General features: G+C 33.9%; 1 protein-coding gene across 1 annotated transcript in view; it reads left to right on the top strand.

Annotated features, from left to right (window-relative positions):
- Nucleotides 1-4,421: 4,421 nt before the first annotated feature.
- LOC111419434 (dynein axonemal heavy chain 1-like) overlaps nt 4,422-16,436 on the top strand; it is an 84,935-nt gene continuing 72,920 nt past the window's right edge. The window contains exons 1-9 of the mRNA XM_071200080.1: nt 4,422-4,754; nt 4,829-5,103; nt 5,161-5,611; nt 10,402-10,537; nt 10,736-10,947; nt 11,006-11,173; nt 11,229-11,444; nt 11,497-11,756; nt 11,806-12,854. Coding sequence (XP_071056181.1) covers nt 4,515-4,754; nt 4,829-5,103; nt 5,161-5,611; nt 10,402-10,537; nt 10,736-10,947; nt 11,006-11,173; nt 11,229-11,444; nt 11,497-11,756; nt 11,806-12,854 — 3,007 coding nt within the window. The 5' untranslated portion in view covers nt 4,422-4,514. The remainder of the gene's footprint in view (nt 4,755-4,828; nt 5,104-5,160; nt 5,612-10,401; nt 10,538-10,735; nt 10,948-11,005; nt 11,174-11,228; nt 11,445-11,496; nt 11,757-11,805; nt 12,855-16,436) is intronic.

The following is a 16,436-nucleotide window of genomic DNA, read 5'->3' as shown; positions in this document are numbered from 1 at the left end:
TTTTATTTTTGTAGTCAACGCGAAAGTACAATTGAGGAGAATACCGGGGAAGACAAAGAGTAGTTTTATGAACTGCTAGAAAAGGAATTAGGTAAAGTCCAGGCTAAAGATATCAAATAGATAATCGGAGATCTCAATGTATAAGTAGATTGAGAGGAAGAGAATATGCCTGGAATATGTTGGTCGACATAGTCTGCACCAAGAAACGAATAATAATGGAGAGAAGTTAGTACAGTTTGCTACAAGTAACAATCTACGTGTAAGAAATACTTCATTTCCACACAAAAGCATCCACAAAGAAATGTAAGTGTCACCAGATGAAAGAATAATCAACCATATTGATCATGTTATAGTGGATAGTAGATCATATTCTAGTATCACAGACATAAGAAGCTGCAGAGGAGCTGCTTCGAACTCTGACCACTATGTTGCCATAATCAAACTGCGAGAAAGGATTGGTGAAGCTAAACAGAAAACAACTGACAAAGCTAAGAAATACAATACACAAAAATTGAGGTGAAGAAAATGATATCACTAGATATTGACTGGACAACCGTTAAAATGATGCTGCAAAATATTTCCGAAGAGGTAAAACTCAAGATGGAGTAAAGAGAAATGACTGGTATGACGGGGAAAGCAAGTAGACTATTGACAAAAGAAATAAGGCGCGACAACTTTTATATATAATTTCTTCCTATCACTTTGATAAGACCGGTTGAGTTGGGTTGGCTTGGGTTGGGTTAGAAATATTAGCAGCATTTGACATTTGAAGTTATTAAAGAAAATCTTATCTAAACGAAGGCGACTTGGAAAATTCGATATGATCATGGAGTGGAAGATTTATACAAGAACCTTTATATACTGGATGTTGTGAAACTGGTTAAAATCCGAAGATTTCAGTGGGCTAGACGCATGAAACGAATAGATGAAAGACAGAGTTCCTAAAAGTGTAATCAGATCAACTGGCCACAAACCAGAAAAGGGGAAGACCTCGAACGCGATGGCAAGATAACATAAAGAGGGATGCTTCGGAGTTGCTTCGAGTAAGGAATTCTTTTAGTCATAAATTGAAGGAGATTAAGGCTCAATCTGGGCTATAACGCCATTGGAAGAAGAAATTTTATTTTTCTAACTTCATACATAACTGAGAAAAGATTTTTTGAACTCGATATTAAAAATAGCAATATGAATAAGTATATTTTTTATGTCAACTTTAAAGATTGATTTCACAAAAACGAGTCGAGATATCGTAAAACGCTTGTCACCCATAAAATTGCTCAAGAATTCTAAATAAATACTCCAAATTTCGCTTTTCCAATCATATATTTTCTTATCATATAACCCAAAAAAATTTGAAATCAACTACATATCGTCTCCTTAATTAGCAAATCTCGTAAGTCCCAAATGACAAAATTTGTAGGAAACAAATAAATGTATCTATCTTTACAGTTTGTTCAACAAGCACAGTTTCTATTCATATGTATAACTGTAAGTAGCTAGTTTATCACACATCAATATTTTTAAAAATCCATACAATACTAAGGTGTTATAATGGAGTTACGAGGTTTTTCCATTAAATCTCAAAGTATCTGGAGATACGAGGTCACAAGATCATTACAAAAAGGTGAAAAAAATAAAAGAAATGGTTTTGTTGATGATCAGTGTTTACTTATTTGAAATTCAACACAAAGATACTTCAAGAAAATATAAAAAAAATATATTTCTTAGAACTAGCATAAATTTACTTAAAATTAAACATGTAACTAAGCACTCGACAACAAACTGTACTACGAGTAAACTCAAAATGAATTGCGTAAAGCTTACTATGAAAAACAAAATTTTAAAGATGCTGCAAGTTATCATAGAATGCGTGGTAATCAGACAGCATAATGGTTTTTAATGTCTGGATATGTTGAAACTTTTCTTGTTTATTTTTCAATTTTTCTTGATATAGTTGTGATATCCCATTAAATGGTATGCCTAAAGGTACCTTTTTGTTACCTCTAATTTGGAGAGGCTGCCAGTCATCAGTGTGTCGAAGCTTAAATTCAACTGTACCATTTGGGTTATAACGTAGTTCACGCAAGTCAGTTATAGTAGGATCTCCTGATCTTTTTCCTGGCCTAATAGAAGGTATAGACTGCATGCTGCTAAAATTTCGGAAAAAACTGTACTCTAAATATTTTACTTGATATGGTTCTGGTCGTTTACGAGCTTTTTGAACATGTGACAAGTAATTTGCAGGCACATTTATAATTTTATTTCGTAGTTGCCGTTATATGTAGAGTGCATGGAATCAGCTTCCATTTGTGTGTGGCCACGCTCTAAATATTTCTGGACAACACGCACTTTGTGACGGACGACAAAATTAAGTAAGGTACTGGACAGAATTGTCAGTACCGCCATCGCTGAAAAAAGTTAGTTCTTGTCCAGATTGAAGATGTGGCAGTTGGGTTTCTGCAAAGTAGCAAATTATTGTAGAAAATTCATTTGCACCCACCGTTCCTTCTATTTCGCTCCATAAGAAGCAATATCCAGCATGTGTTTTAATATCGAAAATAGTGAAGTTGTATACAGCTAACTTTGTTTTATAATACAAGCTGGAGACGTTCGATTTTGGGCACAAAAGAACTGCCTGCAAGTCCATAGTATACACTTTGTTGCTCTCACTGTTTTTATCCTGCTCCTTCTCCTCTCTGGCTTCTTTTTTCTTTTCTTGATGCTTTGTGTATTCTTCTTCTAAAATATTATTCGCATTTTTAGCCACACATAAGTCACATTCGTCCTTCTTTCATTGAAATGGACCAAAATTCAGGTCGTTAAAATAGTGGTCAAAATAAGTAATAGAAAATGGCTCGACGTTCCTTTGATGACACCAATCTTTACTGTAGAGTTTATACAACTGTTGTTTGGACTGCCATTGTGGTTCAAGATATAATTTCTTAGATGTTGATTTGCAATAATGCGACGCCATCTTTCACAGAGTTTCAAAAAATAGTTTAAGGGAATCTATTCTTGTAACATCCAATCTTCTCCTTTTCTTTTGACTTGGGTTTTAATTTTTCCTGGTTGTCTCAGTTTCTATAGCTTCGTTATCATCAGCCGTAGTGTGTAAACCAAGTTCTGTTTCATCTTGCTGAACCTTGATTTTTGCTAAATATTTTGCACGGACACGTCTCTTTCAGAACTCGCTGTTGCTTTGGAATGGTGTATTCCCATTTCCCATCAACTATCCTTTTTCCTTTATACGAGTAGAGTAGCTCTCTTCTTCTTTTATTCGGCTCCCTCTTCTAGTTGCCTTTTTAACGTGTCTTCTTTTCAGTCTTTTTCTTCTCAAAGGCTCTTCGTTTTCCGCATTTTCTTCTTCACTATTCAAGTCTTCAGTAGGTCGATAATTTGGATCTTCGGCTGTTGATGTTTTGGTAATATTTTGATCCACACTGCATTTCACAATTTCATCCTTAGAAATATCTTCCGATGAGTTAGGCTTCGAATCTTTTTCTTTGCAACTTTGAACAACAGTAGGTTGATAATCTGTGTCTTCAGTTTGTTACGCCTCATTGGCATTTTTCTCAGTAACTTCTATGTTTTCGTCTTTCAAAGTATCTTCAGATAAGAAGTATACTTCACTAGTTTCTATCTCCACATCTTGTAAATTCCTTGCTGTGTTCTGTTGATTGGAATTAGAATTTATCTCTATTATACTGTGTTCTTGAACTACAGTATATTCCACATTGTTAGGTAGTTGAGAATCTACGAAAATTGGGGGCTTTTCAAGAGCCATGTCTAGAATTTTCGCGCACGGGATACCATCTACGAAAATAAGGCAAAACCGTAACAGTTGGCACTTTACAAAAGTAAGTAAATTAAATAAAACACAAACATTTACTTCAAAAGTTACTTAAAACAATATAAATGTCCATTATGTTGTTAGAAGCGATGCAAATTAGGGCTCACGGTTGACAACACCTAATTTAACATTACAATTCCTCAATAACCTCAATTTAAGCTTTGGAGACACGAGGTTTTCCCTTGGCACAAAACGTTACGGAGTTACGAGGTTTCTTTTTAATGCTATACCCTGGCTATACCTAAATAAACTAACATGGAGTTACGATGTTCGATCACAACGTAGCGACCAAGTCATACTGACATATATGGCGCAAATATCTAAAATTATGATAAAAATGGAGTTACTTTTTATATATTACATAAAAAGTGTCAACATGAATTGGTATTTTTTTATTATTTATATTAATTTGTAGGTTCTTTCTATTTATTAAAAGTAATATAATTGGATATATTACTTCTTTATTATTTTCTCAACATCATCTTCCAATTTTATCTATAAAAAGCGAATGTGTTAAAAAGATTTTTAAAACAAAAAAATTTTGTTTTATTTATGACATTGATGTTTTAAATAAAACTAATCAATATTCATAAATTCATAAACGAATTATTTGAAAATAAAATAAATAAAGCAATACAACAAATCCATTATTAATTAAAAAAAAATGGAGAGTGAACGCGAACATGAAGGGTATAGAAGAGGTTATTATAGCGAAGCTATAACAGATTTAAATACAACCCTTAAAGGGGTTACACAAGGTGGAGCTTTTAAAAAAACGAAACTCTTGTGGCAAGTTCGTACGGAACATCATGCCCCGATTATCCGAAGTCTTCACCCACCGAAAAAGCGCAACTATTTAGCCCCAGCTGAAAGATGGATGTGTTACGAAGAGGAAAGATCACTTGTAATTATTTCTTTAAATCCAGTCAATTATACAATACGTTATGATTCTTATTAATAAAATATATTTTAAAATAGTGCTTTCCGGTGGATACATTCGAACCAAAAGTACAAATGCAGCATGAAATAATTCCATTTCTTCTTCCACGAAATGTGGCAATCGAAAGAAAAAGAAGGCAATATCAAGAGAGAACAATAAGAGAGTGTTTATCAAATTTGAATGTAAATTTAAGAAAATTAATTCCTTATAATGTTTTATGGGCTGCTGAAACTGTGGAAGGAAAATATGGTTTATATCCAAAAGTAAATTATTTGCCATTAGAGCTTTTCGATAATGAAGAATATGATGCTAGGTAAATTAAAATGTTATCAAAACGAAAATTTTAATGATAATTTTTTTTTTTATTAAGAACTCCTCAAGGTTGGTTAGATCATGGTCTTCTCGATGGTTTTCGACATCCCCTTCCCGGCGAAGCTTTCATACCAGAAGATATTGATCCGGATGAAAATATACCCGAAAAGGAACGGCATTTAATGTACGATTGGACAAACGTTGCCGTACTGGATTATATTCGTGATAAAAAACTTTGGAGTATTTTAACATTAGATGGGAAACAAAGACCGTTTCAAGTACCCCGGATTTACTTAATGTTTAAAGCCGAGGATCCGGAAATATTCGCTAAACGACTAAAAAGCGCCATCGATTTGAGGGATTATACGGAAGGTGTTATTCGTTACGAATTTTATGTGGATAGTATTTGTTCGACTGGCACCTATGATATTGATGATAATACGTGGGACAAAATTTATAATTCAGCCACAAGAGGAAAACAAATTTTTAAATCTGATTATGTAATTGAAGTAAGTAATAGTTATTTTTTTCTCAATTTGATTTTCTATTTTAAACAAAATTTGTTATGCTTGAAACGTAATCATATTCTTTACAAACTTATCTGCGTCTTGTGATCAAATTCAGTGGCATATCTTAATTAATTACACTTAATTAATTGTGGAAAGGCCTTTACAGGCATTAACACTTTTCTGAGTTTCTCACTCTGAATCGATTTATATCTTCCTTGAGTGATTTCAGGATTTCAGAGGGACGTCGAGCAGAATCTCTTCGTTGTAGACGTAATACGACGTAACAACAACAAAAACTTTGCCGTATCATTCGAGCTAGGAATCATCGGAATGTTCTTGATTTAAAGAAAGTTTAAATCAACAAAGGTTTTTAGATATTTTTGAAAAGTTTATTGATGTACTACTTTTACATATTCGACAGACCCATCACACAGAACCTTAACCGATTTAGGGGCTAAAACCATGGTAAGTGTGGTCCAGTTGGTGTCATCGATAAAACATTACAATTTAACCCATCATATCTGCAGATGAATTCATTGTTTTAAAAAATCCTCTGGCACGTCTGGACCGAGGGTTACTGAATGCAATGTTCAAAGCAGGTAACATATTTGTTTTGGCATCAAAGTCTGGTAAACTAACTTCTGCCCATATGAAAAATGCTACTAAATGTGTATTTTGTAAGTAAATTATTCGTATTTGTTCATTTCCGGTACGTCATATGGGTTTCAAATAGGTTTCGAGATGATTAGTTTCCATTTACTTTCCATTAGGTCTTCTTTAGAATGCTATAATATATCTGAAGCAGGCCATTTCCATTTAAAACTTCTGCTCTTCATCATAACTTACTATCAAACCACACTCCAAGACTTTTTATCATTGAGATACCTGACAGGTCCACTCCAAGCACATAATCATAAAGTGTGATGTTACGTTTCTGACTGTATGTCATTACCTAGCATTTGGAAGTATTTAAGGTTAATTTGCTCAAAACACCACAAATAAAGTCTGTCTAAATCTCATTGGAGTGATTCAAAATGCTGTCTCTCAAAAATAGAACACAACAAAGAACAACAAAGGACACAAATTTCACTCCGACGGGGCTCGTCGTGGAGACTTTAAATATAGACGCACAAACATCTTGGGCCACGGCCGGGAGCAAAAAAAGGAGAGTCGAAGTAAAAGCAAGGAAAGGTAACCAGTTTCGATAAATTGAAGAGTTTAAAAGTATAAATCATTTAAATAGATGTTGAACAGCAAAGGGCCAAGTATGGATCCCTGGGGACGCCTCTAGTAACATTGTCTGCGATGAGATACATAAGATACCAGAAATCGTGTGAGAAAGTGATCACATCCAAACCTCTCTAACTTTTCAACCAACAAACCATGGTCCAAGTTATCAAAAGCCCTTGAAAAGTCAGTATATATCACATCTACATAGAAGATACATGCTTTCAAAATAATCGGCGAACATATCAACTACTGTTGGTAGATCAGAAAAAAATTCACCATCGCGTTTGAGAATATTTGGTGAGACAGCACTGTTTCTGGCCATGTTAACAAATCTCCAAAAACTCTTTGGGTCTTCTTTCATGTTCTGTTCCAAGGACCTTACATATTTCCGGCGATCCTTTCGCATATTGTTTTACAGTTCCAGCGGAGACGAACATACCTTGCTCTATAAAAAGAGTAATTGATTCGTTTAGATAGTTTGTGGTAGTATTTTTTTAGTTTAAGCATTCGCTTTAGATTAGTATAGTACCATAAAGGATATTTAGACTTTATGTGTTTTCCGATGGGTTTTTGGCACATACTCAGGACACTATATAATGTTGTATAGAAAACATCACAGGATAATTCAACTGATGATAAAGACTGCAGTCAATACTCAGAATTGCATTGTATAAGTCGGGCAGGTTAGCTCTTTTGAAGCAATACTGGGTTTGTCGGTATATATTTCGGACCGTAAGGAACTGAGGTGCAGATCTATTTAGAGTTTCCAACAATGCTGGATGATAATTGTCTTCGCGAACCAAAGCAAAATCGGAGTGTATCACATTAAGATTTATGGGTAAAGAAGCAAACATCAGATCGAGTGTTCTATCTATGATATTATCCACATTATTTGAATTTCATTTGACGTTATTTGATTGTTGAAACTAAGAAAGTTAGCAGCTCATTCATCGTTCATGACAGCAAGTGATGGAATATTAAAATCGCCCAGGATCAAGGTATTCAATGACATATCCAGTGACGAATCAACATGATCAAAAGTACGATAGCACATTTCTCCAGGTGTAGCCGGCGGAAACAACAACATTCGAACATATTTTGACTTTTTAAATTCAATTCTTGCAGCTCAGCAGGTCAACACAACTTTTGAGACTGCAATATCAGAGTCAATGGCCAATAATATTTCGCCACCCCTACGGTGAGGTCGATCGCATCTAAAAACGTCGTATCTATTCGGGAAAATCTCGTGATCAACAACTGTTTCTTTGAGCCATGTCCCACTAAGCGCAATGATGTCGAAATCTGAATCGATATGAAAATGTCGTTAATTTTTGTGTTTAAACCACTAGTATTCTGGTAATATAGTATAATGCATACTATGTCCGTTGGGAGACAGTTAGTATTTTTTGCTGACAATTCGAGGATACCATTAAGGAATTGTAAACGCAAGTCTCAAAACTCCTGTTGTCGTAGAGTTCGGTCACCATTAATATAAACATTTTTTAAATTGACAGTCTCGCAACACCTTATCTCGTCTTAAAATCATTCCTGCTTCCGACTTATTCTCAAATACTACTTTAACAAGTCTAGGTCGCTTTTCTGTAGATAAGAGCTTTCCCAATCTAAAAACTTTCACAATATTTGGAGATGTCTGAACAACATCCTTAAGTATGGCTTGAAGATTATCACATTCTACGGCCTCCGCTTACGGTCATTAATTACCTTGTCAATCGTGTTCTTTTTAGATGACAACTTTATACGTTATTCATCTCGCGATTCTTTCATTTCCAGGGGGTTATCGCAATTTGCACAAGCATCGCAAGTCATTATTGCAAATGAAACATAATAATACATATTCGCCGTCCCTGCATTTAATGTTACAACTCTCACAACTAACTGGCATGATTATGTTTTAACTCAAGATGCGGGGTAAATTTAAGGGAAAAAAACCAAGTTTTTACAAAGGAAAAATTGAAAACGAAAAAAAGAGCAAAGGAAAATAAAGTTTAGATTAAAAATAACAAAGGACACAAATTGGACTCCGACGGGGTCCGTCGTGGGAAACAAGTTGGGCCATGGCCGGGAGCAACAAAAGGAGAATTGAAGTAAAAGCAATTGCATCTATTAAATAGACCGTTAAATCATATATTATATATTGATTCGATATGTAATTTAATAGAAATGGACCTTTTCAATACCTTACGGATGCAAATTATCAGTCGGTAAGCCGCAGAAACGTTTATAAAGAACAGATGAAAACACGGAGCACCACAAATCACGTGTACACCACTCGACGCGCTTTAGACATTCTATTCATGAGAAATGATTATATTAACGATAACAACGGCTTAATCCGAAGTGTCTGGCAGTGTACTCCTGCCCCGACCCCTTCCGGCGTTTTTGATCCATGTGTGAACATGCAAATATCTGCCTGTACCAGTGAATTTTCGTTTTCGATCCAGGACTGCCATCAGGCAGTACAATCTGGTATCGAGCATTAATCACTGATAGTGATCCCGTCAAATCTGACAACATTGATAGCATAATATCAGTGCTTAGGAACAGTTTTGAGCAAATTGCTTAAATCTGTAAATGGTAGTTGTAGCAACTTTCTCTATATGCACATACAAAAGAGATAGGCTGATAAGTTTACTGATAACTGAAGTCTGTCGGACTTTCCTATACCAGGCTGCCGTTCCGTATGTGATCATAGGTCTAACTAAAGTCACATAGAGCCAGTACAGTCTTTAAGTGGTAATTTTTTCCACAAAGACTACGACAAGTCCACAAGGAGTTTAGCTTTGTATAAAACTCAATGAAAATGTCTATTCCATAAGAGGATTTTATCTAGGATTACAAAGTTTAAACATGTTTGAAAATTCACTATTTATAGATATAGGCTGATAGTTGCTAATATCAGTGATCGATTTCTTCTTATAGACTGACTACAATGATTTTACTATTTTTGAGACAAGTAGGAAATATTCCACTAAGAACACTAAAATTAAAAAGTTCCGGCAAAGGGCTTATAATTAAGTGAAGCACAGCTTCGCAGCTCTTACACACACCTTATCATGACCAACGCTACTAGTATTTTTCAGTCTCATAGTAGCAAGTAGCACCTCAGACTTCGAAATTGGGCAAAAAAGAAGGATGATAAACCTCGGGGTCCTAGAGTCGGTTTTCCCACCGCAGAGCCGAATCTTGTTTGAACTATACGCCACAAAAATCATTTACAATTCGCCTGAATAAGAACAAGATTTCCACAATTCTATAGAATTCTTGTTTAGTTTTCTTAACAAGGTGTTTGTAGTTTGTCTTTAAACATACTTTTTCATTATTACTGGAGATTGCGTTACGCGAGCAAGCCAAAAAGGATTATTTAATTCATTTCTGATCTGCCTAATTCTTGACCTGACTCAGCTTTTACAGGCTTTATTACACACTGGAGCCCTTATACGGACAACGCGAATTATAATACAGTAAAAATGTATCAATAAACATAAATTTCTCTTAAATTAAAAAAAAACATTTTCATTAAAATAAATTGTATGATTTAGATTGAAGAGGAAGTTCGTTTGAATCATCGCAGAGCGTTTGACGAAATGGTATTTCGACATCGAGCTTATAAGGAGCCTTACGTTTACAGTTTTCTCACTATTCCTAGAAGAGAGGAAATTAAAGTACCCAAACAAGGTATTCATTTCATATTCTTCTTTATATTTTAATCAAAGACTCGTTCAGGTCAAGATTTTCCACGAAGCTATCTTAATAATATATATTTAATCAAACATCTTATTGAGTTTCCAATCTCCATTCATAAGGTTTTGCTTCTGTTTTTCTGAAATATTTTTGTTACACAAAAATTTATAAAGTAATTTTTTGTTTTCTAAGGTTTTGTTGATAGCGGCATGGTAAATTTTAAAAAACGACGTGATTACTTCCGTTGGATGAATATTTATGTGGTCGAACATACACACAGGGCCATGTGTTTAGTTGTTGGTGAATGTATGAAAGTCGCTCAAATGTGCTTATTTTCTACATCTTATGGAAAAAATGTTACATTGTCCGAATTTGCTGAAATACAAACGCAAATGACAAATTCCGTAAGAGCTTTTAATAAAAATGTTATATATTTTAAAAGAATATATTTTTTAAATATAGGTTATAAAACAATTAAAAACAGCATGGTTAGATACAACAGCTTATAATATAAGGATGTGTTTGGGATATTTAGGTAAAGGTTGGTTTAACCTTAACGAAAAGATTCATGAAGTTTATGATATAGCTAAACTTCTCAGATTTATGGATCTCGTTAAGTTTCATATGCAGGTAATTTAAAATATATTTAACCAAAATATCATTTTAAAAAGCAAAATTGTTTTAGTATGCTTTACGACTTTTGGTTCAAAATTCTACATCGACGTTTTGCCAATTAGTCGAAGCTCCATGTCGGCCTTGTTACGTATGTGATGATGATTTCGAATGGAATGATGATTTAATAAATTCACCATTCCGACCGAGCGTGGGGCCGCTTTTTAATTTAGTTCTTAATATGTCCGATACTGGAGCATTTTATAGCACAGATCCGGAAGATTATGGAGTATTAACAAAATGAAGCAAAAATATATGAATTTTAATTACATTTGTTTTAGCAAACTTTATTACACCTTTACGATACTGGAATAGCGTTAACGCACACAATAAAACAAGTTCATCCTTTATTACTAACCTTTTTAAGATTTCCTGCAGATTTAACATTATCTTCGGTTGGATTACTAGAAGAATTTGTGTGTAATTACAGGGAAACGTTTTTACAAGCCTATCAAAAAGCAATAATTCCTTTAAAAGCTTTTGCACGACGATTCACTCCTTATAATGAATTTTTTATGCTTGATATTAATAAATATTTAGAGTAAGTAATTCTATTTTATTTAATTTTATCTAATTGTTACTATTTAAAGAGATTTTAAAGAATTAGGAGCACCCGAAATAAAAGAAGAAGTCTCTTTCCAATTAAAAATGAAAACTAATTTAGAAATATCCCTTCCGACAACGATAATAATTGGTCCGTTTTTAATAAATTCCATTAATTTAAGGGACTTTTTAATAAATAAGCGACAGGATATAGCGACGAAACTGTTGGATCAATTCGTAGAACGAATGAAAGATTTGATTACGAAATTAATTGACGATTATCATGACATTCAAACGAAATTGTTTGAACAACCGAATTCGATTGAGCATATTTATGATATTCGGGATTGGATGGAAACAGTTCCAATGAATATAAGGGGAATGGAGGAATCGGCTAAAAGGTTATTACTTGAATATGATATTCTAGAAGGTTTTTGGTATAATCTTCCGGATGAGGATTTTGAGAATAAGTGGGAGGTTGTAGGTTGGCCAAGAAAAATTTTGAATCTCCTCGATCAAACCAATGAATTCTTAGCAGAAGAAACTGAAAGATTCCTCAAAATCCAATACAACGACGAAATGGCTTTAACCGAAAAAATCGATCAATTATCCGTTCAAGTGACGAAATTATCTGCTTTAAGAAATTTCGCAGACTGTCATGATATAGCTGTTGAAATGCGTCGTCTTTGGAAGCAAATGAAAGAAGCCCAAGAACAAGGATTAGTACTTAATACTCGTCAGAAATTGTTTAATTTGCCCGTTCAACCTTTCGATAGTTTAAATAAAATTATGAAAGAATTCCAACCTTACAAAGATTTATGGATCACCGCATCCGATTGGTTAAGAAACAAAGAAATTTGGATGGATAACCCTTTGGTTAACATTGATGGTGATTCAATTGAAAGGGTTACGAACGATATGCAGAAAATGATGATTAAATTGTCAAGGACTTTTCAAGATATACCCGCCGTTCAAGATATTGCCATTCTTATTAGGGATGAAATAGAAGAGTTTAAACCCAACGTTCCACTAATTCAAGCATTAAGGAATCCGGGAATGAGAGAACGACATTGGGAACAAGTCGCAGAACAAACAGGTGAACACAAAATATTTTTGAAATTGTATTTCGAATGAGTGATAACTAATGTTATTGATTTAAAATATTTATTTATATGTACAGGTATATATAAATTTTAATATTTTGCGTACTAACAAAATGCGATTTCGGTAACAGAAGTTCAAATAATTATAATTAATGTTCGGTTGCACTCGATAACAGAAATTGCTCATTGATTGTTTGTTACAAATTTGTGATATAATAATAATTATCTGGCGCGAGTACATCATGTGAATGTATTTTTAACTTTTCGGATATTTCCCGACGTAAATATCCGGTTTATCAATATCTAGTTAAGACGATTTATCTGTCAATTAAAATTGTAACTGATAGATAACGTCGACGAATCGTTTATCCATCCGTAGTTTAGGGTAATCTTATAGATAAATATGACATTTGGATACCCACCAGATTGAAGTACTGGTTAAGGATTTACCTATTAGATATTGTCAAAAAAATGTGAGCACAAGTTTGGTTGCTTGGTGAAAGGAAATGACAATAAAATCAAAATATAACGTCAAAAATAAATTAAGATTATAATTGTGGCGATGGATAAGCAAGAGAAAGAAAAGATCAAATTTTAGTACAGCAGAAAGGAACTTGCTGATGGATTTGGCAAACGAATATAAAAATGTTATAGAAAATAAATAATAATCTAGTCATTTGAAAAAAAAAGAATATATAATCTATAATCTAATATAGTATAATCTCGTCTTAATTTTAACCAAGATTGACAAAACTGTGTCCTTTTTTAACCGAAATCTAACAAAAAAATGTGGTCGCCCAACTCCTCAAAGTGGTTTTGACTTTTGTCTTTCTTTTATAATATATGGTCGTCGTTTATAATTTAAGAGTTGGACAATATCCTCATCTTTATCGCTGTCTAATAAATATTCATGTAGGAATTCCATTATAAAAGAGGTTTTCGAAAACAAAGCACAATACCGAAAGCACACAGAAATGATAACCTCCAAAACACGATCAGCTGTTTATATCAACTTCATAAACTAAAGTCAATTATTCAAATTTCACCAATTACGTTTCATTTCCGTTTCTAATGTTAACACTCAGGGGTACCATCTACGTTCTATCTTGTAGGTTGCTGCCTGTCGGGTAGAAAGTTGCTGGATAAACGGTTCACTGAGGTTATCTGTTAGGCAAGTTTATCTATGAGTTGACAACAGATTTAATTGACATTGATAAACCGGCCCTTAATATCACACTTATGGCGACTGCCTGCTATATTAACGAACATATTCTCGTCCCCTCTATGAAACCATAGTTTCATCGATTCATGTTTTTAAAAGAATTAACTGCACTTTTATAGTTAACAATAATACCTTCAACAATATTTCGACTTTTGTTGAAGCGACCTTCAGGTTTATATGTGATATTGTGTTGGGAAAAAAATAACAATTTAAGTAGCATGTGTTCAATCAAAAATTTCTTTTCCTTTCGGATACTTTTTTATTGCAAGAATTCTTTTTCTTATTTCTTGCCATTCATCATCTCAATTTTCTTCTTGTACAACAGACTCCAAATTTTTATTCTCCGTAAGGTATTTATGCACTTCATAATTTAACGGTTTACTAAGAGGTTGAAACAAACAGTTGCAATAGCTTCGACTAAACTCGAAGCATTTTATTTTGAAATCTCTGTATTATGGCATTATTGTATTATTTAGTGTAAGCCATAATCCAATACCATAGGTCCACAAAGGTATCAAAATTTGCTTATATATGAGCAGTTTGTTTTGAATTGACATTGCTGACCTTAGGCCCAGTCACCAGTACAATTTACTATATTTAAGCTTGCGTTTTTTCTTGACCTGTACTTTCCACTGAAGCTACAAAATATAGTACAATAGTTCTAATGATAGTGGCAGGAATGATAGGATTCGTAAAGTGTATATTGATACTAATCCTTTACTCATCTTTACTCGCCAAATTTTAGCCCATTCGTCAATTTTGAATACATCATTCTCCAAGACTTTCGCCTAATACCAAAATAGCAGTGTCGTCGACGAATGTTGCCATGGTGAGCTCATTCAATTTAGGGATATCACTCAAGGACAGTAGAATCTAACAGGACTGCTACATCCATTGTTGTGACAACCTGCCCGCAAACTACGTCATACCATTTGCCACGCCCAGCTCTATGCGTTTGCTGTGGTTTTAGAGGTTATATCGTAGACGTATTCATATTATTTTAGTTATTTTATTTTTAAGTTTTATTTTTTTAGACGTATTAGTGTCTATCATGTAACCTCTAAATCTCTAAAAACACACAGCAAACGCATAGTACTGAATGACAGTTAACAGGGCGTGGCAAATAGTGTGACGTAGAGTGCGGGCAACCAACCCGTAGTGGGCTATAAAAATACAATGCATGTAGCAATCCTGTTAGATTCTACTGTCCTTGGATATCACTGGTATATAACACGTATAAAATTAAACCAAGTACGCTGCCTTGAAGTATTCCAGCTCTATAGCGCGAAGGCAAGAGTTCTCATGTTTTTAGCTTAGTCTTAAACAGCACCTTTTATAATATGACAAATTTTATTAAGTCACTATATTCCATAAGAGAAACCCTTTATAGACCTCCAGAAAGCATATGAAACACAAATTAACCACACGTTGATAAAAGCTCTGAAAGAACTCTCTAGAGACTGCAAAACAGAGATAAAAATCGAAAATAGGACGTTTGCAAGATTCTTGGTGTCGAAAGAGTTTAAAAATGCACATAGAACATGTATTGAACAACTGGAAGAAGAAGTGTAGAAGAATGGGGTTTGAATTAAATGCCATCGCCCAAGACAAAGATGAGCAATGTAATACATATAAATATCTTAGAATGGAATTAAACAACGAAGGAAAAGATTCATTAGAAATAAAGACAGTCAGGGAAGACGAGCTATAAAGAAGCTGAACGGAATTTGGTGGCACAACGCAATTAAGGGAAAAAGGAAACTAAGTGTAAATTTAGCTTCCTTTTGTGAAAACTATAGTATTGTACGGGGCAGAAATGTGGAAGTTGACAAAAGCCGATAAAAATAGAATAAGAGCAGTCGAAATGTCTTTAGAATAACATGCACAATCTCGAGGAAACGACGAATAATAAACGAAAACGTGTTATAAATAACAAATATCAAGGAAATAATTATAAAGACGACATGAACAAAAACAGCTGATATGGTACGATCGCGTATAGCGAATGTTAGAGGGAAGACTTCCAAAGATAGCCCAATAATCAATAATAAGGAAGAGAGACCTAATAAGATGTGGATTCTATAACAAGTTCGAGTGTATGGAATAGTCTTTCATTCCAAACCATTTATTAAACGATTGCGCGACATCCAGGAATATCATTGAGCACACTTTTTTTTCTACGAGAGTCTTTTCAACAATATTAGACTCTAGAGAGACTCTATGTATTTGTTGGACGGCTGAGTGTCTGCTTCGAAAACCAAACTTATGTAACGGCATAATGTTCCTTTCCTCATTAATCTTTTGAACATTAATTTTTTAAATATCGTTGACATTTTCCTGATTTTAGTGTCAT

The sequence above is a fragment of the Onthophagus taurus genome, chromosome 11 (genome assembly GCF_036711975.1).
Source record: "Onthophagus taurus isolate NC chromosome 11, IU_Otau_3.0, whole genome shotgun sequence".
Taxonomy (NCBI): Eukaryota; Metazoa; Arthropoda; class Insecta; order Coleoptera; family Scarabaeidae; genus Onthophagus; species Onthophagus taurus.
This window is presented reverse-complemented; position numbering and strand designations above follow the sequence as displayed.